This window comes from Primulina tabacum, chromosome 13 (genome assembly GCF_025594145.1).
Source record: "Primulina tabacum isolate GXHZ01 chromosome 13, ASM2559414v2, whole genome shotgun sequence".
Taxonomy (NCBI): domain Eukaryota; kingdom Viridiplantae; phylum Streptophyta; class Magnoliopsida; order Lamiales; family Gesneriaceae; genus Primulina; species Primulina tabacum.
The window spans coordinates 26,121,535-26,147,231 of record NC_134562.1 but is presented as its reverse complement, the minus strand read 5'-3'; the positions used below and the strand labels follow the sequence as shown (position 1 = coordinate 26,147,231).

At 34.8% G+C, this 25,697-nt stretch overlaps 3 protein-coding genes across 5 annotated transcripts; 2 read left to right on the top strand and 1 right to left on the bottom strand.

Moving 5' to 3' along the window:
* The first annotated feature begins 3,810 nt into the window (after positions 1-3,810).
* LOC142522299 (ATP synthase subunit beta, mitochondrial) lies at positions 3,811-8,307 on the top strand. Its single transcript, XM_075625587.1, has 9 exons — positions 3,811-4,341; positions 4,734-4,809; positions 4,914-5,002; positions 5,133-5,250; positions 5,336-5,439; positions 5,526-5,684; positions 5,778-6,002; positions 6,092-6,403; positions 7,909-8,307. The coding sequence occupies exons 1-9, from the start codon at positions 3,874-3,876 to the stop codon at positions 8,020-8,022; spliced, it is 1,665 nt and encodes a 554-aa protein (XP_075481702.1). The 5' UTR covers positions 3,811-3,873; the 3' UTR covers positions 8,023-8,307.
* Positions 8,308-8,978: 671 nt separating this feature from the next.
* On the bottom strand, positions 8,979-11,207 carry LOC142522345 (uncharacterized). 2 transcript variants are annotated; one of them, XM_075625670.1, is made up of 2 exons: positions 11,054-11,207; positions 8,979-10,162 (listed from the first exon to the last, which is right to left on the bottom strand). In XM_075625670.1, exon 2 carries the CDS (start codon positions 10,113-10,115, stop codon positions 9,117-9,119), a length of 999 nt encoding a protein of 332 aa, XP_075481785.1. In that variant the 5' UTR covers positions 10,116-10,162; positions 11,054-11,207; the 3' UTR covers positions 8,979-9,116. The 2 variants fall into 2 exon arrangements, with proteins under 2 accessions (XP_075481785.1, XP_075481786.1); XM_075625671.1 differs by having other exon boundaries at positions 8,979-10,129; positions 11,054-11,202.
* Positions 11,208-17,561: 6,354 nt separating this feature from the next.
* On the top strand, positions 17,562-25,582 carry LOC142523190 (vacuolar-sorting protein BRO1-like). Of its 2 annotated transcripts, none has more exons than XM_075626845.1 (9): positions 17,562-18,044; positions 18,555-18,862; positions 19,208-20,161; positions 20,771-20,860; positions 21,753-21,821; positions 22,247-22,387; positions 23,045-23,093; positions 24,008-24,111; positions 24,759-25,582. In XM_075626845.1, the coding sequence occupies exons 1-9, from the start codon at positions 17,681-17,683 to the stop codon at positions 25,278-25,280; spliced, it is 2,601 nt and encodes an 866-aa protein (XP_075482960.1). In that variant the 5' UTR covers positions 17,562-17,680; the 3' UTR covers positions 25,281-25,582. The 2 variants fall into 2 exon arrangements, with proteins under 2 accessions (XP_075482960.1, XP_075482961.1); XM_075626846.1 differs by lacking the exon at positions 17,562-18,044 and adding an exon at positions 18,092-18,197.
* Positions 25,583-25,697: the final 115 nt, after the last annotated feature.

Below are 25,697 nucleotides of genomic sequence, written 5' to 3'. Positions count from 1 at the left end.
AAGCTTAATTTAATTTTTTAATATTTTTATTTAGCTTAAATTCATGGATTTTTATTTATTTCGTAATTAACAATTCTTAATGCGTTTTAATCTCGAATAAATTCAAACTTTCATATTAAATTCTCAAATTTAAAACATAGACTTTTTATATTTAATTTACCCTCGTGAACATGATTCGGCCCCCGTTGAACCACGGTTTGACCCATAACCATAGAAACCCTAAAACTGAGCCCTCCAAGAACACCCTCGAGCCAACTCACGGTTTCATCGAGCCAAGGCCCAAGCCACCTTGAGCCAACCCCTGACCAGAATTTCCCTGGACCCTGCTTGACCCACTGGACCCCTAGGACCTAGCCCTGACCCGCGCCGAAGCCCCCTCCACCAGACAAGTGTCGCGACCGAGAATCCTTCAAGCCTAGGACTCTTCGAAACCCAGCTAGGACCCTTACTACTAAGCCTAGTTCCTCATGAACCCTCTCAGGACCCTATAGACCTAGCCTGGATCCTTGACCCCAGCCGCGAGCCCTCTTGCACACTGCTTCACTCGGGTGGGTTTGGGAAGTGTCCTAGTTCGCTTGGACTCTTCCCTAGCCGACTAGCTTGAGTCCTAGCGTGGCTAGGACTCCTCTCCAGACCCAACCATGTCCCAGCCCAGCCCTAGTCAAGCCCTGGCCGAGCCATGCACCGTGGTTCCCCTTTAACCGAGCCTTGACATTAAAACATGCAATATTGGTTCCAGCTGGTTCTAGTTCATGTGCAGCCTATCACTGTGCATCCTAGGACTCCTAACTTGTGTAAAAACATTCCATCTTGGTCCTTAATCATGGTAGCCCCTTCACGCAATTAAATATCAAGTTTTTGGAACAAAACTCATACCTTAAACCCATGGTTATAAAAACGAAAATAATGAGAAGGGATTCATGTTTTTCATGAAAACGATAATTAAATACATATTTGCGTGTGATAGATGAGAAATAAAGAATTATGACGTGCCTTTGCGTATATTACGCACAAAAATACGTCGACGATGCGAAGAACGACAACGTAAACTCCTAGGACTGAAACCCTTGTGAAAAACCGAAGCCTTCCCCTTAAAAGTATCGTGTGTGCCATGTATTTGCTGGTGGGAGAGAGTCCTTGTGTATAGGAGGGGAGGGGCATGTGTTTTAATAATAATGGAAATGGTTTGTGCTTTAAAAAATTTGATAATTATTAAGTGTACAAGCCTAGGTCCATTAGTATGGTACACTAGGTCCATTAAGCTCATTAGTGCTTATTTAAAATATTTCGTTTAGAAAAGTTCGTGAAATTATTATTGTCAAAAAAGTTCATATCTTCGATGAAAATCGAATACAGTTAAAATTTACGTCTCGGCGAATAAAATCACCTCAAAACTCCTTATTTTCAAAAATAACATGAAGCATGCACTTCATTTTAAATAATTAAAAATAAGTATTTCATAAAAGTATTTTTCATTTTTCAGCCCCCGGTCTTCGTTCTTCGATTGCATCTCGAATAACCTTTAAAAATATATTTTTATGCATTCAAGTAACAAACTACTTTAAAACCATATAAACATATCCAACATAATCAATTTAAGCCATTAAAATCATTTAATTAGCTATTATTTATTTTTTCTTAGATTGCATGCAGTTGGATTACGTCTTTTTAATTTTGGATCTTACACGTAATATGGTGTGATAGATGAGAAAAAGAAGATTTATGACGTGCTTTTGCGTAATTTATGCACAAAAACGTGTTGACGATGCGAAAAACGACGATGTGGAACTCCTAGGCTGAATTTCCTTTGAAAACCATGACCCTCCCTTGAATAACTCTCATGTGTGCGTGTGTTATGGCTGCCAAGAGTTCTTGTGTGTGTTGTGTGTGTGTGTTGGGCGTGAGATGTATGGAGTTTTGGGGTAGGGTTTAGTCTTTTTATTGTTAATTAAACCATGTGTACAAGCCTAGGCCCATTAACATGATTTAATAGGCTCATTAAGCCCATTAGTGAATATTTAAAATATTTCGTTCATGAAAGTTCGTGAAAATATTAGCCGAGTTCTCAAAAAATTCATATTTTCATCGAAAATCGAATACCGTTAAAAATTACGACTCGGCGTATAAAATCACCTACATTTTTTAAATAATTAAAAACAATTATTTAATAAAAATATTTTCCCTTATTCAGTCATCGGTCTCCATATATCGATCGCGTCTCGAATAACTTTTGAAAATACAGTTTTATGCATTTTAACAATAAACCCTATTTTTAAACATGTAATCATGCATATCATAATTATTTCATGTCATTGAAACCATTTAATTAGTCATTTTCTATTTTCTCTAGATTTGCATGCAGTTGGATTACGTCATCTTATTTTTGGACCTTACAGTGTCATTTCATGAAAGTTTTAGTCATCAAACAATTTTAATTGATCTCATTAGAATCATTTCTAAAAATTTAATGAATCATTACTTGTTGAGATCAAGTGTGCATGTTGTGACTCTTATAGTCAATGTCCATTCATCAATGATATATTCTCTATTTTTGAAATCCAACACATCAAGGTTAAGCATAATCCCATAAGAATGTATTGGTTCTAAAACAGACTTCCCACAAGGTGTTTGGTACAAGAGAATTTGATTTCTCCTTGACCTTATTCCTGTTGAGTGTGCTTCTCCACCTACTTGGAACTCTGTTTGGGGTCGTCTTCTCATATTTGTATTATAAGATCTTACACTTTCATTTGGTGGTTCATGGGAAGATGACCAAGTTATTGAAGAAGGTTTGCCACCTATTGTAATCATCTTCAAATCTATGATCTTGAGATTCACAAAAGATTCTGCAAGGTCTTGAAGATCTTCTAGACCAATTCTTTCTATAGTTGTCGTCATCTTAATTTTTTATGAAACAGTTTTAATCAGATCGATCATTTTGCTTCATCGGCTAAAGGTTTTGGTATTATCTTGGTCTTCCCTCTTTGGTGTAATAAGAATTTAATATCAAAAGATGGTGGTAACCTTTCGTCCGAGATCTTTTTACTAGAACTTGGTTGTTGTTCTAGAGTTTGGATTCTTGTTTGAATATCCCTTAATTTTCCGAGAATTTCTTCTTGTTTTCAAGGATTTCTTCGATTTTATGTGCTACAAATATAGCTGATTGTCATAGTTATGTACCGTTTTTTGGATCTTTCTAAGATCTCCGAAGAGTTTAGAGGAATTCGAGACGATTTCTAATAACCTTTTTATTTTGAATCATAATTTTACTTAAGATTCTAATGTGTTCCTCTTTGTTCATGTTGTCTAACATCGGTTAGCTCTTCTTGTAAATATTCAAAAGTATTGGAATAAGTTTTGTAAATATTAAATCTCGAATATATGTTCAGATCCATAATTTTGATAATTAACCTCCTCAAAAATTTAATTACACAATAATAATAGCATTGTATGTCTGAAATAATTTTAACTCGAATCTGATATCATTTCTTGCCCAATAAAACAAATAAAGATATTTTCGACATTTTTAACATAGTTAGAGAGTATAAACAAAGTTTTTATAGTACAAAAAGTAAATAAAAACTTATTGTTTGATTTGGAGATTTATCTCTAATTTTTCCTATTATTTTTACGATATTTAAAAATGGTTAAAAATGGTTAGATGACAATTTTCCGTAAAATATAATATGTACAATTAATTTTAGTGATTTATTAAAAGAGCAATATCAAATTATATGAGTAAAACGCCGTCGTTTAACAAGCTAACACTCAGTGCTCTCTCTCTAACCTCTTCACTCTCTTACAAACCACTTGTTTTTGACCATTTCACTTTGCTCACTTCTCTCTCTATCTCTCATCAACGATTCTGCCTCCATGGCTTCTCGGAGGCTGTTAGCCTCGATCCTCCGATCCTCCGCTGCTCGCGCCTCTAGATCCCCATTCTTCGCCGCCCCCAAGCCTCGGCCGCTGCACCGTCCCTCTCCCGCTGGTCACTTCCTGCACCGCTTTGCTGCTCACTACGCCACATCGTCCGCCGCGGCTGCCACCCCCTCCGCCCCTGCCCCGTCCACGGGTGGGCTATCGGGGAAAATCACCGATGAGTTCACTGGCCAGGGCGCGATCGGGAAGGTGTGCCAGGTCATCGGAGCCGTTGTCGATGTGAGATTTGCCGAGGGTTTACCCCCGATTTTGACGGCTTTGGAGGTGCTGGATAATCAGATAAGGCTTGTTTTGGAGGTGGCGCAGCACTTGGGTGAGAATGTGGTGAGGTGTATTGCTATGGATGGAACTGAAGGGTTGGTCCGAGGCCAGCGTGTACTTAACACTGGATCCCCCATTACCGTGAGACACAAATACTTGTCCTTTTTATTGACTGATTTTTTTAGATGGAATTGTTGTTGATTCTCTATCTTCTGGGGATTCAACCATGGTTGATTTTTTGATTTTTTGGAAGCATTTGAGTTCTTGGAGTGGAACTTAATTTTGACATAATTTGAGCGTGGTTTGAACTAGATCGACCAGTGTTTTGGTTCATTCCTATTTCCTAGTATGAAATTGATTGGATTTGAGTTCTTTGTTTGGCTTGGCAAGACCTATTTTTCCTTCATGCATTTTGCAGACGATCAAACGTGAACTTGAGGTGTCTTTATATGCAATTAGAGCGTTGTGTATGATTAGTTCTTCATGAGATGTATTGGGGGCAATTTGTTTTCACTAACTTCATTCGTTCATAGGTGCCTGTCGGTAGAGCAACCCTTGGACGTATCATTAACGTCATCGGAGAGCCAATTGATCACAGAGGCGATATTAGTAAGTGAATTTATCCTCTTTTTGTTTTTGTTTATGTATTTGTTTTGTTATGTATTTGGGTAAAGTAAAGTTGCACCTTTTATAACGAGTGATCTATGTTGCAGACACTGAACACTTTTTACCAATTCACCGTGAAGCTCCTTCCTTTGTGGAGCAAGCAACAGAGCAACAAATTCTCGTCACTGGTATCAAGGTGCTTTCTGAATTATAATCAAGCCAACTTTGTTTGATTACTTATGTCTTAATTGATGTTATTATGGTGTACTTGTCAAACATTGGAGTTTTGATCACGATGCAAAACTATACTGTGTTTTTTATCCCAGGTCGTCGACCTTCTTGCACCTTACCAAAGAGGAGGCAAAATTGGTTTATTTGGCGGTGCTGGTGTAGGAAAAACCGTGCTTATCATGGAACTGATTAATAATGTTGCAAAAGCTCATGGTTTGTTCCCTTGTTTGATGAATTTATATGGTAATTAGCTGTTGTTTCTCGGGCATCTCTGACTGTCTATTATTTTCTTTGCCAGGTGGTTTCTCTGTCTTTGCTGGTGTGGGAGAACGTACTCGAGAGGGCAATGATTTGTACAGGGAAATGATTGAGAGTGGTGTTATTAAGCTAGGTGACAAGCAGGTCTGCATGAATCTAGTTTCATGATTGTTTTATCAAATTTGATCATGCCTTTTTTCTTATTCTTCTTTTGGATACTGAATTCTTAGGCTGAGAGCAAGTGTGCCCTTGTCTATGGTCAAATGAATGAACCGCCTGGCGCTCGTGCTCGTGTGGGACTTACTGGACTTACAGTGGCTGAACATTTCCGAGATGCAGAAGGACAAGATGTGCTCCTCTTCATTGACAATATCTTCCGTTTTACTCAGGTAAGTTTGGTGCTTATGATCATTCTTGAAAAGTTCTTTGCGTTTGTGGCATATGTCCCATATGGTAATATGTACCATTATAAACCCTTTCAGGCCAACTCAGAAGTGTCTGCTTTGCTTGGGCGTATCCCATCTGCCGTCGGATATCAACCTACGCTGGCTACCGATCTTGGAGGCCTTCAAGAACGCATTACTACTACTAAGAAAGGTTCCATTACATCCGTCCAAGCCATTTATGTGCCAGCTGATGACTTGACAGATCCAGCCCCTGCAACAACCTTTGCTCACTTGGATGCCACAACTGTGTTATCTCGACAGGTATATGGAGTTTCTTGAATTTCGTCAAAGAAGCAGAATATAACAATTCATTTTTTGAATATTGCTATTCTTGTTACTATTTCGATTAGATTTCTGAGCTTGGTATCTATCCTGCCGTCGATCCTCTGGACTCAACATCTCGTATGCTTTCCCCACACATTCTGGGAGAGGATCACTACAACACAGCTCGAGGCGTACAGAAAGTCCTCCAAAACTACAAGAATCTTCAAGATATTATTGCCATTCTTGGAATGGATGAGCTTAGTGAGGATGACAAATTGACTGTTGCACGTGCTCGTAAAATTCAACGGTTCTTGAGCCAGCCTTTCCATGTTGCAGAAGTTTTCACTGGTGCCCCTGGAAAGTATGTAGAGTTGAAAGAGAGCGTCACCAGCTTCCAGGTAAAATTTATTTGAATCTCATCCTGGGGAATTTACTGTTTTCATGAATGCTTAATTTGCAATTTTCATCCTGGGGAATTTACTGTTTTCATGAATGCTTAATTTGCAATTTTCAATGAACTTGCCTATATTACGACACTCGTACATGATATCACCAAGGTTGCATTCTGATATGAGAATTTGGAGTTAAGCAAGGAAATGAGAGATGGATTTCTAATGGTCTCATTTGGGAAGGATTTGAGAATCCATTATCATGCATCACCCAGATATATTATTTTGCTTAAATATATGGAGTTCAAAAACACCCAAACAAACACAATCAATTCAGATAACAGAATTGAATAATTTTATTTCAAATGCTGACTATTGTGCGGGATGTGTCTAGACAAGTGCTTTGTTTTGAGGATTTGAAATTTTGTATTATTTCTGAAGTGAACTGGTTTCTTAAACGAGCTTCAGTTTCTTATTCATTTACTAGAATGTCAATTCCTCCCGAAATGGTTGGACTGCATTTGCGTGGAAGGATTTAAAAAATCTATGATTTGAGTTAATTGTATTTTAAGGTATCGTTGGATTTGGTGATCAAACTAATTTTGTATGGATTGTTTGGATTGATTGATTTGAAATCCAAAATTATTGACTTCATATTTAAATTAGATTTTAGATTCGATTACTACTTTTTCAAGTCATTCTAATTTATTTTAAATTCCCTGAAATTGAAGGCGTTTGAATTCCATCTTTTACATCTGTTAATCAAATCCAAATTCGTTGAGCTAAATGCAACCTTCAGATCTTTAGTTCTAACGTAGTAGGATGATTCTAACCTCTCAAATTAAAGTAATTTGAAATCCAAATTTCAAATCGTTCTCTCAAATTTAAAGTAGCTGTTTCAAATGCAGTCTGGGGTTGGCTTGATTGACTGATTTGAAACTCAAAATTTCAAATTGTTGATCAAATCCAAATTCATTGAGCTAAATGCAACCTTAAGATCTTTAGTTGTTTTATCGTAGTACAATCATTCTAACCTCTCAAATTAGAGTAATTTGAAATCCTCGTTTCTCAAATTTAAAGTAGCTGTTTCAAATGCAGTCCGGGGTTGTCTTGACCGAATGATTTGAAACTCAAAATTTCAAATTGTTACAATTATGTTCTGATTGTTTGTATTTTGCTTATGAGTTTCCAATCGTTATCCACGAAGTTATGTCATTTTTTACAATATGTTTGAAATTTTCGTCATTTAAGTAGTTTGAACTCCACTCCTTTTATTCATCTGTCAAGTTTAAGTCTTTGATCCAAATGCAATCTTTGTTTACTTTAATTAATGTGCCTCAATGTTTTTTTTTTTTTTGGATTTTTGTTTATCCCTTGCGAAGCTTTCTGATCAATATGATGATATCCAGTACCCCAACAGCCTTTTTTTTCCTTTTCCTATCATTATTTGAATTATCCTGTCGTCTATTACTGGCACAAGTTGGCACGATGACACGTTTTATTGCTTACAACAGGGAGTCTTGGACGGAAAATATGACGATCTTTCAGAACAATCTTTTTACATGGTTGGAGGAATCGAAGAGGTCATCGCCAAGGCAGAGAAGATTGCCAAGGAGTCTTCTGCTTAGATACATCTAACCTTTCACAGCTTCCTTTGTCCTTCCCTAGCCAAAATAAGTTAATTCTTGGGCATGCCAACATCAAGAATTCTTCTGTTTTACCCTTGGGACCATATTTTCTGAATGTATCCGTGTTCCCGTTTCATATGAGCCGGGTCACGTTGAGAATACCTAGCCGGCCCTCGTTTGTTGACATAACAAAGGAAGTTCACGACGCAATGGCGTTGTATATTTTTGCTTAATTTTATTCGTTTGAATATTTGATGTGTTCGCTGTGAATCTTTTTTCTTATTTGGTACCGACTAATCTGCGTATGGTTAGTTCAACATGTGAAAAATTGTTGACAAAGCTTAGTGTAAACTCAAATTAAAAGTTTTCTTATCCAAATGTTGTTTTCTTGATTTATAATTCATTTAATTAATTAATGCTTTCATTGATAAAATTCAAAATTTTAAAAATTAGTTCTTTTTAATAAGTGATAATTAAAGATATGATAATCTTACTGATTTATTATTAGCAAAATGTCAGTTTGATGACCCGTAAAAATAATCGGCTTCAGGTGGGACTCGACGCATCCGACCTACCAAAAATCCAAAATTAGTAAAAAAACAAAATAATTTCAATTAATATTTATATAAATTGCATCATTTTCTAAATTTTTTCATGAAATTAGACTTAATCTAATCTTACGAATGTTTTACTAAAACAAAATGAAACTATTTACACAATAAATTATGTTTTACTACTTATCAAATTGTTTTAAAAAATAATACTTAATAATTGTTTTTAACGTATTCATGTCAAGATTAAGTTGACAGGCTTTTGGGAATAATAATTCATTTCATCCTTCTGTGTTTTTGGTATGAAAAAATATCATAATAGGCTTTTAAGACGAACAATAATTTTTAAAAAATTATTTTTTTTCACCTGTAATTTTTATGTTTTCATAACCAAAAAAATCGAAATATGAAATTTTGGTACTTTCATAGACAATGTTCACAAAACTAGCAACCACAAATGAAGTTCAACATGGTTCAAGACACATTCTTCCATATACTCGTGTAGTAGCAGCAGTCCAACAGACGAGCAATCATTGTCAAATTTTAAGAATACCCCCTAGCAGAAAACGCCAAGGAAATCTGAGAGCCTGATGATTTTAACTGATATGTGGACAAGTATAGCGCATGGCCATTCAGATCAGGCTCTCCAGAATCATTTTCAAGATGTTTGCCATTTTGATTTAACTGCGGTGATGCCACATTATTCTCTGGTGGCAGCTTGTCCGAGTGGCTATTCCCATTCCGGTGGTGGTGGTGACTGCGTCGACGACTGCAGTTCTTTTTCTTCTCTATTCTACTTTTTCCATCATCATTATCATCATCGCATGATTTATCCACAGATCTGCTTCTTCTGCCATGTCTGTGTCCGTCAGAGTCTGATGAGTACTCATGGCTATGAGACAGTTGATGATGTATGGAGAAGTGTGATCGTTTGTGCTGCTTAGTGTGCTTCGCATGGCTACTTTTCTGGACATCATCATCACCACTTGAAGAATCTGTAAGGCTCGAATTTGTTCTTCGATGATGTCTGCGATGCCGGGAATGGCTCCTTCTTCCGACAGGATTATCATCTTCGTCACTAGAAGGGTCCGAAGCACCATATTCGGTGCTTGAAACATACCTCTGTCTCTTATGGTGTGTCTTCTTCCTATCCTCTTCTGAATCACTGTCATATTCATCACTGCTATCATCAGAACCAGAAGATCGTCTCTTTAGCTTCCTTCTCTTGTCCTTCCTCTTTTCATGGTCACCAGAGTCATAATGGCTGTGCTTCGTTTGCCTCTTGTGGTATTTCTTGGTTCTCTTTCTCCTCCGTTCATGGCTCTGACTATCAGTATCAGAATCACTATAACTATCTGAGATTGAAACTGATCTCCTTTTGTGCTTGGAAACTTTTGTTTTCCTTTCTCTCACTTCAGTATCAGCTCTACGTGTTGCAGCAGCAGCTTCAAGTTTCTGTTCCCATTTCAGAGGGGCTTCTTTCTTGGCCAATACTCTCTTTTGTTTCTCCTCAAGCAACTGCATAAATTTCTTGGCATCCATAAACACAACTGTACCTGCATTTGGTATGATGATGACCAGAAAGCCATCTCAAAAAAGAGAAGGGAAAAATGTTAGTTCTTCTGCCACCAAACAAAAATGTGAAACCATCAAGCACAAAAACCATGATGCATAACCAAAAACGTAAACAACAAACAAATGATGCAAACATGATACCAGTCAGCCAATTTCTATCAATAAGATTAGCCTCAAAAGAATCCTGAACAAACTGTTTTGGTCACTTTAACACAAAATGTAGCAAATTTACCAAGTTACATAGAGAAGTCAAAATGATTCCATCACCAAACAAGATTTCAACTACAAATACCACAAAAATCCACTGGGCAAGAAGCGAATCACGAAAGCTCAAGATAAGATAAAAGCTCGAATCTCCTTTATCTCCACCCGGTTTCATTAAAAACAATAAACAGAAACTTGACACTAGAAGAGTCTCCACCTCTCTCGCAAAACCAGCCGGTGAGAATTAGGCACACGCCGCCATATAAGAAAGTCTACAAATTTTACATGTATTCTCCCTAATAGGGGATCGTTCCTCCCCAAGAACACAATATGAGGTGGTCAGGACTAAAGGTTCCCAGTGGCCAATAACACAAACTACAAAACCCAAAATTTTCCTGAACAAAAGACCAATTAGAAATCTAGTGACGTAAAAACCCTATACACAAGAATCCCAAAACACCGCATAAACAAAACGGTAAAAAAGTCAACCTACGCAAAACCATTATCACTGTGATTTCGCACCAAAAGCATGTGATTTCGACGTTCCAAAGGACGAACAAAACATAGATCGAGCATTCAAAAAACATTTCGAAGAGATATGCATCCAAATCTTGAAACAGAGCCCACAAAACTCAAAAGTTTACCAAAAATAATGGCAATAATAACCGAAATTCAGCACGAAGCTATTCAAGAATCCATACCTGATCAACAGATCTGAGTTCAAAGAGAAGGAGCAGGATTATGTAGTAACTGAGATTTTGCGAATTTGAGCTCCTCTCCAGATTCTTCCGCAAGAGGGCTTCAAACAATGCGTAGTCGCGTGTACTTATCGAGGAAACAATAAAAGACGCGTTTTCAACGTCAGGAAAACGTTCTCCACACGCCAAAAGACGCGTAAAATTTCTTCTAATATATTAATTAATTATTTAAGAATTTTTTTATTCATTAAGATAGGTCACGGATCATAACACTGAGAAATACTGGTTCACGTATGATATCAGAGCCATAAAATAGTTTCGATTTATGATTTAGCACTTTTATTCAATAAATATTTTTGGAATAAAAAAAACTAATCAAAATAGTTTAAATAAAGAATATGATTTATCAGATAATTTATATTTATTAAATAAATGGAGTATTCTTAAGATAGAACCTAAAATGATTTATAAATTATGAATCTTGAATTGGTTTCAAACAAGTAGTTAAAACTACAGAATTATCAGTACTTCTTCTAATGAAGAAATTGTTATTAAATTATTAAACAATAAAGATATCTTATCTCATAGGAAAAATTATAGATTTATTCATATTGGATTAATAGAAATAGTTTTTAGAACTTTAACTTTAGAATGTTTATCAGAAAAGTTTATAGCAACTTTAAGAGATGATATAAATTTAAATTGGAAACAATCTTTTATGGGAATCATTCATCTAGTCTGGCTCATAGTCCAGTATATTTTGATGTTTATCCTAATTTATCTTTATTCTTGTATGATATAAATATATTAGATTCTTTAACATTAAATGTTAAACTCGTGGTTATAATTGTACTCATGGTACATAAGTCATGTGTTATATATGTTATCGTATTTATTATAAACCATGATTCACATTAAATCCTATATGTAAAAGAATAGATAAAAAAAACTAAATGAAACTATTCTTGTAGAAACTAATTTCAATAGATCTAATATTACAACTCGTAGATCTATTAAATGAGAAGAAATTGAATTTCCAGAAAACTGGATAATTGAACAAGATGTTCCTAGAAATCTTACAATAAATAAGGATTTACAACAAGTTATACAAATTAATTAAAGATCTGTTCAAATAAAGTTCAATAATGAACAAAGAAGATTATTATTATCTTCTATTAATGTTAGATCAAGATTTAATCATTCTTTTATTTCACCTTTGGATTATTTGGTAGATATTTCACAAATTTCTAGAGCTTCTACTTCTCAAATAAGAGAAGACACGGAATCTTCTATAAAGGATACAGTAGAAGATTTAAACATTAATCAAAATAATAAAGTTCATCAAAATAATTTTCAAAAAGTCAGGGAAACTGACACAGTTTCAGAAATGAATTTTACTATTTAATGGATAAAAAAAATCAAAAATTGATTTTACTAAAGGATCACGTGCTAGAGCGATGATTAATGCAGAATTTTATCAACTCAAATGGGAATCTTTCATAGAATGATATTTTAAAAGTTTATCTGACGAAGAATTTGATTATATTGTTATAAAATTTTTTAAGTTTTGTGAATGTCAAAATAAATTAATACATTTTGTTCCTTGATTTTTTAAAACATTTATTATAGATTATATTTCTGTTCTTGAAAGAAATTATAAACTTTCTTCCGGACAGAGTCAAAAATCTTTTTATCATCCTTAACAATCTTTTATTATATAAAAAAATAATAAAGTTTTAAATTTTACTGATTTTTCAAAATTATTTGATAATGATATGTTGCATATAACTGTTAAAAATATTAATCAAATACTTGAAAAATATATATACAAATCTGTATCTTACAATAATAGGAAAAGAAATTATTTCTCTTAAAGATCGCATATATAAAATTACTATGACAATCAATCAGATTAAACCTGATGTTCATAGACAAACTAAGTAAGAAACTACTATTGTTTCTATCGCATCTTTTTCTATCCAATCCCCTCCAGAAATAAAAGATTTTAAATTTAAAATTTCTGTTTCTGATAAAATAATAAAAATTCTTCTGATGAAGAAATTAATAAAATAAATGGACAGATAAACCTTCCAAACCAAATATTATTATGATAGACCTACTCACATAGATGTTCTTTTCGAAGAACAAGAACGTATTTCTCTAATAGTTGTAATGGAAAAAGTATTTATGAATGCAATATTGATGTTTTAGTGATAAACAAATTTATAATATTGCTTACAGAATGCTTATATATAGTACTGTGTGTAAAAATTCAGAAAATAATGATAAAAATATTGCTATAATGATTACAACATGTTTTAGTGGCTAACTTAAAGGTTGGTGGGATAGTCATTTAAATCAATCTTATAAAGATTATTTTTTAAATTCAATAAAAGTTGAAAGCAACATTCAAATAAAAAATGCAGTCTATTCTTTAATAATGACAATGATTGAATATTTTACTGGTAGATTCACTTATAATAGTGAACAAATTCGTACTTTATTAAGTAATTTAAATGCAAAACTCTTGCTGATTTTAGATGGTATAAAGATACATTTTTATCTCGTATATATGATATATCAGACTGTAATAATAGTCTTTGAAAAGTTAATTCATAGATGTTTTACCTTTTCTTTTTACTGAAAGAATCAGAAAAATATTAAGAAAAGATGAAATATATATTCCATATTAAATTTATACTTATGTTAAGTTAATAAGTACTTACATACAAGAGGGTTTAGCTCTTTCTAATGAATTAAACTTGAATAATCAAATTAAAAGACAGAATCTACTTGAGAAAAAACAATTAGAAAGTTTTGCAATCAATTTGAGATGGATTTACCTAACAAAGGTAAAAAAGAAAATAAAAGATAAAGAAGAAAAATTTTATAGAAAGAAAAGACATTTGTCTGATACACAAAAAGATAGAAAAATGAAAAAAAAATAAATATGTGAATTACAGAAAGCAGAAATATATAAAGATAAAAATAAATTTTTTATTTGTAGAAAACGTAAAAAGCCTGGACATTATGCCAATCAATTTTGGGCTAAAACAAAAATTAATAAATTAAATATAGATGAGTATATCAAAGAAACATTATTTAAAATAATAATAGATTTCAATCAGGATTCTGATTCTAATTATAATATGTAAGGTCCAATATAAAGTTTTTATTGAAACATATGTTTGATTATTTTTACCTCATTAAATGCATGATCATGACATGAACATGTGTTTTATTTCATGTATTAGGGCTTTTAGTAGTATTTCACGCTCGAACAAGGTACAGAGAGCGGGGACAAAAAAAAGTTATTAAATAATTATTTTTAATTATTTAATATGGTGTAATTAAGGGTGATTTTTGAAAATGAGCTTTGTAGGGTATTTTTACTCACCGGGTCATATTTTAAATCGATATACAAATTTTAGCAAGTCGGGGGACTTTCTGAGGGTTCAGACAATATTTTCAAAAATGTACTTAAATGAAATATTTTACGAGAGTGTTTTTGGGCTTGATGAGACTATTTTATAGCATAATGTGTATTTTTATGTTTATGCATAATACATATCAGATTTATCATTGTGCATTGGTTTTACACGATTTTGAAACAAAATCATGCATATTCTTGACATGAGGATTAAGATTTCTTGCTTGTGTGTATAAGGGGGCTGCTAAATCTCGGTGTAGGGGCGGTGTTCATTATGTTGGAAGACGTCTAGGAGTGAAGATCGGCTTTGAGGATCGAAACATGCAAGGGCCGAGGGGTTTGGTCTAGGTTTAAGGCTCGATATGGCTAGATCGGGTGACAGGGATGGGAGCAGCAATGCATGGCTTGGTTCTAGCCGTAGATCAGACCCTGGTGGGTCAGTCTCAAGGCTGAGAAGGGGCCATGAGCTGATGGTCGCAAGAGTGAGGTCGATGGGAAGGTTGAATGGTTAGTTAGGTTATTTCTTGGTGAAGCCGAGCGATCTGATGGGAAGGGGCTGTAGATGTGAGTGAGGTTGGTCCACGAGGGAGTCCACTGCTTGATCTCGACCTTAGGATAGTGATCTATGAGCTGGTCACGTTGGTTTGGGTCTAGGGTCTAGTTTTGAGAGGCTAGGTGAACTAGGGATTTGAATCTTGAGAAGGGCTGAAATTTCCAGCAACTGGTCGAGGGTTTTTGAGGGTCTTAAGAAGGGGTGGTAGGAGAAAACACCCTAATATAATTGCACAGTATGGTACGCAGAGGCTAATAGCCTAGAACATTACCAGTTCTTCATCCAGTAATACTATGGATATTGATAATTTTTTATATGAGGAATTTCAAAAATTCTTGAAAAATAAACATAAATATAATTATGATACTTCTTCAGCATCATATGCTAATATTATTAAAGAAGAAAAAAATGATTCAACCTTATATACAGAGACTAAATATCGTGATCTCATACTTTTTATAGAAGAAAAAGATTCTCAATAGGAAAAAACTCTATGGACTATCATGGAAATATATTTAACTAATATATCATACATATATGGTTCTTATAAACAGTGATGATTTTATTAAAATATTCTATTATCCACTAAAAGTGTTAAAATAACTCACTTTTATAGTAATACTCAACCAAAAAGGAAGTTATAACTTCCAAAATTTATTATAAAGAAGATTATATATATTGAAAAATGTGGTATATCTCCACTTGTTGAGAAAGAATTTATTCTCAAAATCATCAAATGAATTTTAAATTCAATTTTTGGGATTACATTAAGAGTTTTAATAAAACTTGAAAATGAAAAAAGAAAACATAGTTGGTTTCTGAAAATATGTGAAAATGTTGTTCACTATTCAATTCCTAACTGGTTTATGACTTGGTGGAAAATATTCGGACCATGAGCAAAAATTTTGCTAGAGGTTTTTATAAAACCAATGAATACTTAGTTAAATGTTTTTTCAAGTATTAAAAAATTATTTTCAGAATCTTGGATTGATGGAAAGACTTTATATCTATTCTTCATGGAATTTGGAATTCCATGGATATGGAGATGGAGGCCTGAATTTGGTCATACTGATGAAAGAATTTCCTGCATACGGAGGGTTAGTCCTACAAAATTTTAGGAAAAATTATTACGAGATGATCCTGAAACAGGAAAGTCTTATGTCTTTAAAGCAATTCAACAAATGGAAGAAAAAATTCTTTTATATCAAAAAGATTATGCAATGCAACAAGAAAAGGAAAAAGAATCTTTGAGTCCTTTCAAGATCCTCACTTAGAAATATTCTGAAATATATTCCAAAGAAAAAATGATCGATGTATACATTGAAGAGATGAAAAAGATCTTTATAAGAATAATGAATGTTCAGATACTAAATCTGATAAATCAATGACATCTGAATTAAGTGACAATCAATTCATTCATCTAATAAATATGCATGATGTCCAAGATCCAGAGGAAGATATTCCAAAATGCTTCAATATTGATAATATTTTTGAAAAATTGAAGAATTCATTGAAGGACAATATTGCAGACGACTCATGAAGATAATGAACAACGACAAAAGATGTCAGAATCTTTGATTTTGGTGACCTTGTCACTATTTATTTTTATAAAGTATTGCACTATTTAACTATTTATTTTATATACTTTTTATTTTTTAGTTGGAATCCGATGTTTCATGTTCGATTATTCCTTTTATTTATAGTTTGTATTGTGCTCTTAGAAAAACATGGTCGAATTTGCTTCCCTCTATTTCCCGTTTGTAAACAACCTTTCTTAAAGAGATTAATTTAAAAGCTTCAAGTTCTTGTTACAAACTTGTAAGTTTGCTTTATTGATTTATTATCTGTTTTTATTCATTGTTTATATTTTATGTATTTCATAAATTATATTGAATGACAAGCTAAATTATACGTGTTAAATCATTACCTTAATATGACATGATCTATATTTATTTGTAACTTGAAATTTTAATTAGATGATAAAAGATTTATTTGAGTTTTGGAATTTTGATTTAATATAAAGGTTTCTGGTTAAAACATAAGGTAATAGATGAACTAGAAAATGATAAATACAAAGTTCGAGTTTAACCAGAAAATAATAAATTGATGTTGTAGCCATTCGGCATGCTTAGTCGAGAGATAACGTTTATGGGTGTTTTTTTTTATGAATTTATGTTTCTACATTGGTAAAATACTCTGTTGTTTAATTTCTTTGGTATTCTTTTATATTTTGTGATTTGTGATTTGTGAAAGTTCCATTTATGAACCTCATTTTAATTATTATTCCAAGATTTAAATACCACATTTTCTTAATTCAATTTTATTCTAAGCCTCGTATGATATCTAAATATGATATATAGGTTGGAAACTTTGTCTAGCTGTAGTATATCTTTAGGATACATGCCTTTTAACAACATGTTCGATATATATTTAAATAATTATTCTAATTAACTATTAAAACTATTGTAATATATATGAACAGAACTTGTGCATTGAAGCGTTAAAAATATATATTTGTTTCCGATTTATTACTTTCTAACGAAGGAAAAGATTGTCTGATAAATATCCTTACATCTCATCTGTCTCCGCATAGATTCGTTCGATTTCGATTCGATTGTTTCTGTACTCGGATTCACCGCCACCGTTTATGGCGGCTCCGTCGTCCACCACCAATATCATGCTGGCGATCTTCGAGAAGAAGACCAACTCGCTCGATTTGTACAGGCCGCTGCGCAATTTCGTAGTGATCAACTATTCCGAGCGCGAGGCGCAGAATCTGGAAGACGATCTTCAAACGTTGAAGCAATTCCGCTCCGACATCGAGCGCGGCGGAGCATCCGATTCGCTGTCGGCGCGTCGTGACCTGTTGCAGAACTACTATAAAGCTCTTTGTGCCGTGGAGTCTAGGTTCCCTATTTCTGCGGATAAGGATCACGTCAATACGGTGTCGTTCACGTGGTTTGACGCCTTTAAGAATAAGCAGAAGGCTTCGCAGCAGAATATCCACTTAGGTAGGTAATTGTTTAATGTATCATTGAGGTTTATTTGTTTTTCTATATGTTTTTTTTTCATTATGGTCGCTGGGGAGAAATTGATGCCCGCTAATGCCTCTCTATCTACAAAATTAATCCGGGAAGTGCAGCTGATATACAACTGTGATGACGGTGAACTTTCTTTTGAAATAAAGTACATTTGGTGCACTTTGATATAGGCACTGATTGATTTTCACGACATTCGGGATGTCTAAGTTTCATGGTAGTATCTGTAATGCACGGGTCATCCACGAAAAGAAAGCAAAATCTAATGCCACGTTACCGCGATGAGGTTCTCTTTTGTGTCCGGTGTTTAAGTATGAAATGAAGCCTTTAGACATGGAAACTCAGATAGTTTGATATGCTCTGATTTTTGTGCTTGAAGAACATGAGTGCAGCTGCCTACTCCTCGTGCAATAAATAGTTATTATTTTTCTAAGAAATATTTTGTATGATTACATTAACTTTCAAATTTATTTTATTTTATAGAAAAAGCTGCAGTGTTGTTTAATTTGGGTGCTGTCCACAGCCAAATTGGATTAAGTTCTGATCGGTCTGCTGTAGAGGGAAGGAGACAGGCTTCACATTCATTTATTTCAGCTGCTGGTGTGTTTGCATTTTTGAGGGACAATGTAGCTATGAAGGCATCAGTAGGAAGCTCTACAACGCCGGATGTGTCAGTAGAGTGTGCTGGAATGTTGGAGCGGCTGATGTTAGCTCAGGCTCAGGAATGTGTATATGAGAATACCATAGCAAAAGGAAGCAGTGCCGGTGTCTGTGCGAAGATCTCAAGACAGGTCGGTGTGCAAACTGTATTCCTCCTTTGTTTCTTGTCAAGAACGATTTGGATGCTTCCTGATGTTTTCATGGTGTATTATAGTCAAATTACACCCTTCTATAATTATGGTCTCTCAAGGAAATGCTTGGTTTTCATCTTTAGTTATGTATTCGAGTAGAATGTTGCTTAATAAATGTGCAAGTTTGATGATCGGAATCCTTGTTCGACTGACTCTATATTGATTTTGACTCAAGATTTAAGTGTAGATGTATTGCACGCCCAATGGGAGCACAGTGTTTTCATTTTTTGATTTTGATTTATCTATGGAACACGTTAAATTGAATTTGTGTTATCATGATCGCAGGCCGGTATATTCTACGAGGAAGCTTTAGCAGCGTTGAATGCTGCTCCTTTGAACCAGCACTTTGAGAAGCCCTGGATTGCTCATGTTCATCTTAAGGCAGCTTTATTTTATGCAGAGGCTTGCTATAGATATAGTTTAGAGCTACATGGGAAAGAAGAGATTGCTGAGGAGATTGCACGGTTGAAATGCGGGGTTAATGTTCTGTCTGATGCAAAAAAGTCATCTCCCAAAGGGGCAGCTCAGCAGCTGTTGGATGCAATAAATAAATTAGAAACTAGTCTAAATCAAAACTTGGAGAGGGCCATTAAGGAGAATGACAGAGTGTACCTAATGAGGGTTCCTCCTGCTAGTTCTTTACCACCACTTCCCACCTTTTCCATGGTTAAGCCTATGCCAATGAATGAGGTGTTGGATGCTAGCAGCGGGAAGATGTTTGCGAGTCTTGTTCCTGACAGTAGTACTAAATCCCTTTCTAGGTATACTGAAATGGTAGACGATATCATTAGGATGCAGGCTGAGAAGTTGCAACAGGGAAGTGAACTAGCTCGCGTGAGACTTAAGGAAATGGATTTGCCTGATTCAATCCTTGCTTTGGAAGGGAATTACAACCTGCCAATGGCTTTAACAGAAGAAGTTGAGGCTGTACAGATTAGTGGGGGACCAGCTGCTTTGGAAGGCGAACTTCAGCAACTTAAAGATCTAAGGAGAGTAAACCAGGAATTGTTGGTTCAGACGGAGGAGCAGCTGCAGAAAGAGGCAGCAGAGGATGTGCAGTTCAGAAATCAATTTGGAACTCGGTGGACCAGGCCACAATCTAGTACCTTGACAAAAAATTTGCAGGACAGGTTAAATAGGTTTGCAGCAAATTTGAAGCAAGCTGCTGAAAGCGATGCTCGAATTGAGAGATCTGCAAGAGAACATTCAGCACTTATGTCAATCCTTGACTGCCGTCCGGTAAGCTTGTGAACTTCACTTTGGTGAAATTTAACTGGCTTCACAATGCTCAAAGTTTTAGGTCAGCTTGATCATTGTCTCCACTTTTGTGAATTGATATTGTACTGTTCGTGAATAGGAAATCATAGAAATCTAAATGACATTTGATTATTTTTGTAATTGTGTAGCATTTTTTCCTTTTCGATATAGTTACTTGAAATTACCAAAGTTTTACTATGTTTTTGGATCCTTTTCCAATCCTATAAATGCACTTTGGACTAGATTGTTTGTCGGCTAACTATCCAGGCTACGACCGTGGATTGCAGTTGCATTTTTGTTTCGGTCCATAACTAATACAATCATTATCTAGTTTGTGATTATGTCAAATGTACACTACTTTTCCACGGGTTATCACAATCAATTAAAATCAAATAATGAAAGGTAGAAATAATGAAATCCTTGTCTGTCATTGTGTTCTTTGATTAATGCTTTCGTCTGTTATATTAGTCTACCATATTTGGCAGTGAATCTATGCAGTATTTCATTACTTTAAGACTGATGATATGCGGTTTTCCTATTGAAACCAATGACACCATGTCCTTATATGTTTGGGTATTTACATTTTGATAGATTGGATCTGCCCTGCCAAGTCTTGCCAGGCCTATAATGTCACTGGATGCTAATGAAGATGCCATAGTGGGAGCCCTGAAGCATAGCTTGGTAATTCAGTCCATCCGAGGCTATATATATCCTATTAGATATTCCGTCGCAACTCCTCTACGTGCTTATTTTATTTTATTATTATTTATTTATTGATGGTATCTTTCTCAATAGCTAGTGATGCTTGCTTTAATATACAGAAAGCATGAAATTCAAACATTTTTAGTCTTAGCAGATGGAATATAATTCATACGTGCGGGTAAATTGCATCAAGACCACTTGTAAAAACTCAGAAAAACAAAGAAACCCCTGTGAAAAATTTAGTGCATTTACAACCCAGTGTTTTTTAAAATCAGGCATAAAACCCCTTACAAATGGGGTAAATGCGCTTGAATTTTTTTTAATACATGTGTTAAATGTGCTTCATTTAAAAAAATGCAGGATGTATTCGTCTATTAATACTTTTAGCGGTTTTTATAAATTTTGAACTTTTTACAAGGGGCCTTGGTGCAATTAGCCTTTTATATGTGTGTCGTGTAGCATCGATTATCTTCCTTCAAAGATGAAATTCAATGTGGCGTTTTACTTCAGCGGTGCTATTTCTGGACATGCTTCTGAAATGTATCAAATGTTGTTAGATGCAGAAAACTGTCTACTGTTATGTACTGCTTTCATTTTGTTGTTATTGATGCCTCACATGATTTGTCATTTATGTTTGTATTGTCCTTGCCATTAAATTTTATTACACTTTTTAAAATTAAACGAATTTTTCAATTGTGCAAGTAACTTTGTTAGAAATATTAGTTGTATGCATGAATAATTCTTTGTTACTTTTTGTATTATTTTAATAAAACTATTCTTTTAGCTCCTCGAATGTTTCAGAATGATGTTAGAATCTTTTTGGGGACTGAGCAGTATTAAAATGCTTATGATTGATTTCATGTTTTTGCAGAGGCAAATGGAAACCCTTGGAGCTCAGAGGGCAGGTCTTGAAGACATGCTGAAAGAGATGAAGAGGAAGGTAAGATGGGGCTAGCTTTTTAACGAACATGTTTTTGTTAAGTTTTCATGGTGAAATTGCACTGGGTGGTGATGCTTTTGTTCTCTGTCTCCAGCTTGTGCATTCAATTTAAACCCTTGCCGGTGTATTTTGTTAGTTACCTATGTGGAGGTGCTTAGAAATTACATTTACTCTTATGATATCGTTATTTATTGTTTTAGGTTTTTCAGTTTTGTGGATCAGATGTTTTGTGCATTTTGGCTCATAGCTTTTTGCATGAGTGATGGAGTTCATTACAAATGTTTATGTTTGGAGTTCACCTATATAGTAATGTTTGATTTAACCCTTCAATTCTCTTTGATTACCCGCTTTATTGATTTTGCTCTTTACCCTGAACCATGTCGAGTATTTAGTTTGGCTTGATGTACTTGTGGTTTGTGACGTAGGATGATATACTGCCCAAGTTGATGAACTCCACTGGTTCCCACGAGGATCTTTTTAGAAAGGAGATATCGAAGTACAATCACATTTGTGAAGAAATTGCTCAAAACCTTGAAGCTCAAGAACAACTGTTGAGGCATATCCAGGTCTAAATTTTTCGATGGCAATCTTAAAATTGTGGTAGTGTTCATGTAGGTTCTTCGACCTGTAAACTAAAATTTGTTGATTCATCATGACTTTTTGTGGCTAGTTGGCTTACTATGATTGCTTATAGCGCCATCATGATTTTTATGGTGAAATGCATGGAATATACTTGATTACATCTGTTCTCCTTCATTATCATGAAGATTGTTTTGTCGTTGGTTGAAGTAACCATCAGGAAAAGAGGCATACTAGTTAGTCGACTGCTTATAAAGCGCCCCTTCCTCATTTAAGCAATTTCATGCTGATATTTATTTAAAGTTGCCATATGATTTGTCAGTCTTTATCATACCCAAAGCTATATTTCAAGTGTTTTCTGCCTTCATCTGATTTATTTCTATCGTAGAAATCGTTTCCCCGTTAAGGAAAATAGGCACACTAGTAGTCAGACTGCTTATAAAGTGCCACTTCCTCGTTTATGCAACTTCATGCTGATAAAATTTATTTAAATTTGCCAGTTTTTATCGTACCCGAAGCTATATTTCAAGCGTTGTCTGCTTTCATCTGATTTATTTGTTTCTATCTTAGAAATCGTTTCCCATGGATTGTTGCACATATTGAAAAAATTAAAACATCTAACGTGGTATTTTATCCCTCTACAGTCCCAAAATGATGAGTTTGCCGCTATCTTTAACGTTGAAGATTATAAAGGTATGCCATTCTGCATTATGCTGTTGGGGAACCTGTAAATTGCCTTGTCAAGAACTCCGACTTTATTCGAAATTTGTTTTCTTAATGTATCCAAATAATTTTTTCTATTATATGCATTTTTCTTCGAAGAGATTAAGCAATAGCCTTTCAGTTATTTGTTTAGTAATTTAGTGTCTAATGATTTAGTCTTAAATCACATGGGTCTCAACTTTATCAAAGAATAAATATGAGCTCTTTCTAAATCAAGCCAAGTGCATTTCACGCGTCTCCCTTTGAGGGGCAATAAACTATGTAGGACGTAGGCTTATTACCTATTTATTAGGGTAATTACTCCCAACACCCTTGAGATTGGATCTAATTATATTAACATTCCTTGGATTTAAGTAATTGTGATTACAGTTTCTAATTCTAAGGTTAAACCCCTTCAAACAATGTCATAAATGTAAGGCAAGTTAACCTCAGAGGATGTCCCTATTGTTTAGCTAAATTTGTGGAGCTTTCGCTGTAGTTATTCAAATTTCAGTTGGTGTTTTATAATTAGACATCACTCAAGGAGTGTCCATGTTAATTACCCATGTATACAATTTTCTTAAAGTATTTCTTATTTTTGCTAAACCTTTTTAGATTCTGTGGGCAACTATCCATGGTTACCTGGATTTCTCTACCAATGTTTATGTTCTTTTTTTTTCTTTTTTTCTATTGCATCCTCTTTCCGATGGGTGATGATTCGAGGATGTATTTAGCTTTTACTTGATGAACAAACAGGTTACGATTATAGTACCAGTAAGCAGGAAAACTAGTTTCTTTCTCATGCAGGAACATCTTCGACACTCAGTTATTAAATTACTTGAAGCAAATGTAGTCTATTTTCCAGTACAAACTCTGTATGATATTCCTTTTTTATGATCTCTCAGCATCTCGTGAGAGGAGTTATAAACAGATTGAAGCCGCCATCGCCAAATACCGAGAGATCAAGGAGAACATCAATGAAGGGTTGAAGTTCTATGTAACCCTTCAGGTACAAATTTTCTGGTGTCATTTCATCTACTTCGTTAATTTAGTAGGAACTTTTTTATGGAAGAAGTCTACAATTGGGCTGGTGGGTCAGCACAGGATACACAATCTTCCTTCGTTTTCTTGGATGTATGTTTGAAACAAAAAGTAAACCAGAATTTGAGCAGCGTGCCTTTATTGACAATCATGACACTTTGTGGAGCTAACTAAATTCCACCCTACCGACTCGAATATGCTTTAAGCTATGGTATAAACAACCTGCAGACATATTTTAAGGCATACATTAAATAATGGAATGACCTTTAAGTGGAAAAATTAGGGAGAGTAGAGATTTATATGTGACTAAAGCGCTTTATGTATACGACTGATACTGACACTCAAAACTTCAGTTGCCTGCCAATGGCTGAAGGATAGGTTCTCCTCGATCTGATTTATTCCTTGAAAAATAAATTATTTATCCTTTTAAATCGAAAGATTGTTGCTAAAGGTGGACTGGAGGGTGGTTGGTTGTGATTTATCCGTCATTATCCTTCCTTTTGGTCATGTGGGCAGGCACACAAAAATTACTTGTTGTACTATGACACCGTTTAATCTTATGATATTTGTTCGCAAGATAAATTGTCATCTCTGATTATGTTTCTCCGTGAAAAGGATGCAATATCAATCGTGAAGCAGCAGTGCAGTGATTTTGTGATGACTAGAAATATCCAGTGCAGAGAGATGATCGAGGATGTTCAGAGGCAAATGTCAGGTCTGAGCTTCCAAGATGGCAAGAATATTGCTGCTTACACTTATTCTACCGTCGGGCAGCCTCATCAAACTCAAAGACCTAATCCTCAACAGCTGTTAAATACAAACGTGCCCAACTCAACCCCAACGTACCAGATACCTCAGCAGCCAACAATGTCCACATATGCTCAAACTCCTCCTTACGGGACGTCTCAACATCCGCCTCCACAGTATCATGGAGCCATTTCAAATCCCTCTTACCCACCTTCCCAACACCAACAGCCAGCACCGAGCCATGAATATGACCAACCTGCATATCCTGGTTGGCATGGCCAGTACTATAACACACCTCCTCAGCAAACAGGAGCTATGCCTCGGCCTCCTTACACCGTTTCTACTCCATATCCTCCGCCTCAAAATCAGAGTGGCTACTACAGACGGTGATAATTTAATCGCATCAAACAATATGCATTTTCTCGCTTTTGAAATCACTCTGTTCTGTCCGGTGTGGTCAAAGGGATCGTTAAGTCTTCTTAATGTGTGATGTATGCAACATGTGGTTATGTGCGGTATATTGACTGCTTTTCTCCCTTTCCCCTTCGACTTGCGCAGAATAACGTTGTTTTTCAAGATATATTAATTACATATTGCACAGAAATGACCTGCTGCTATTTACACCGTTGTGTAATATATATATTTCCTGGAGAATCATTCAATGTAAAATTTTGCGATGTTTCGGAGCTCTATTTTTCAGAATTACAATTTACTTTTTCGGTGCAATTCTAACCGAATTTGAACTGAAATCTGTTGTTAATATTTGAACTCCTTTTTGAAGGGCTTCTTCAATTTGTTGGACCCTTT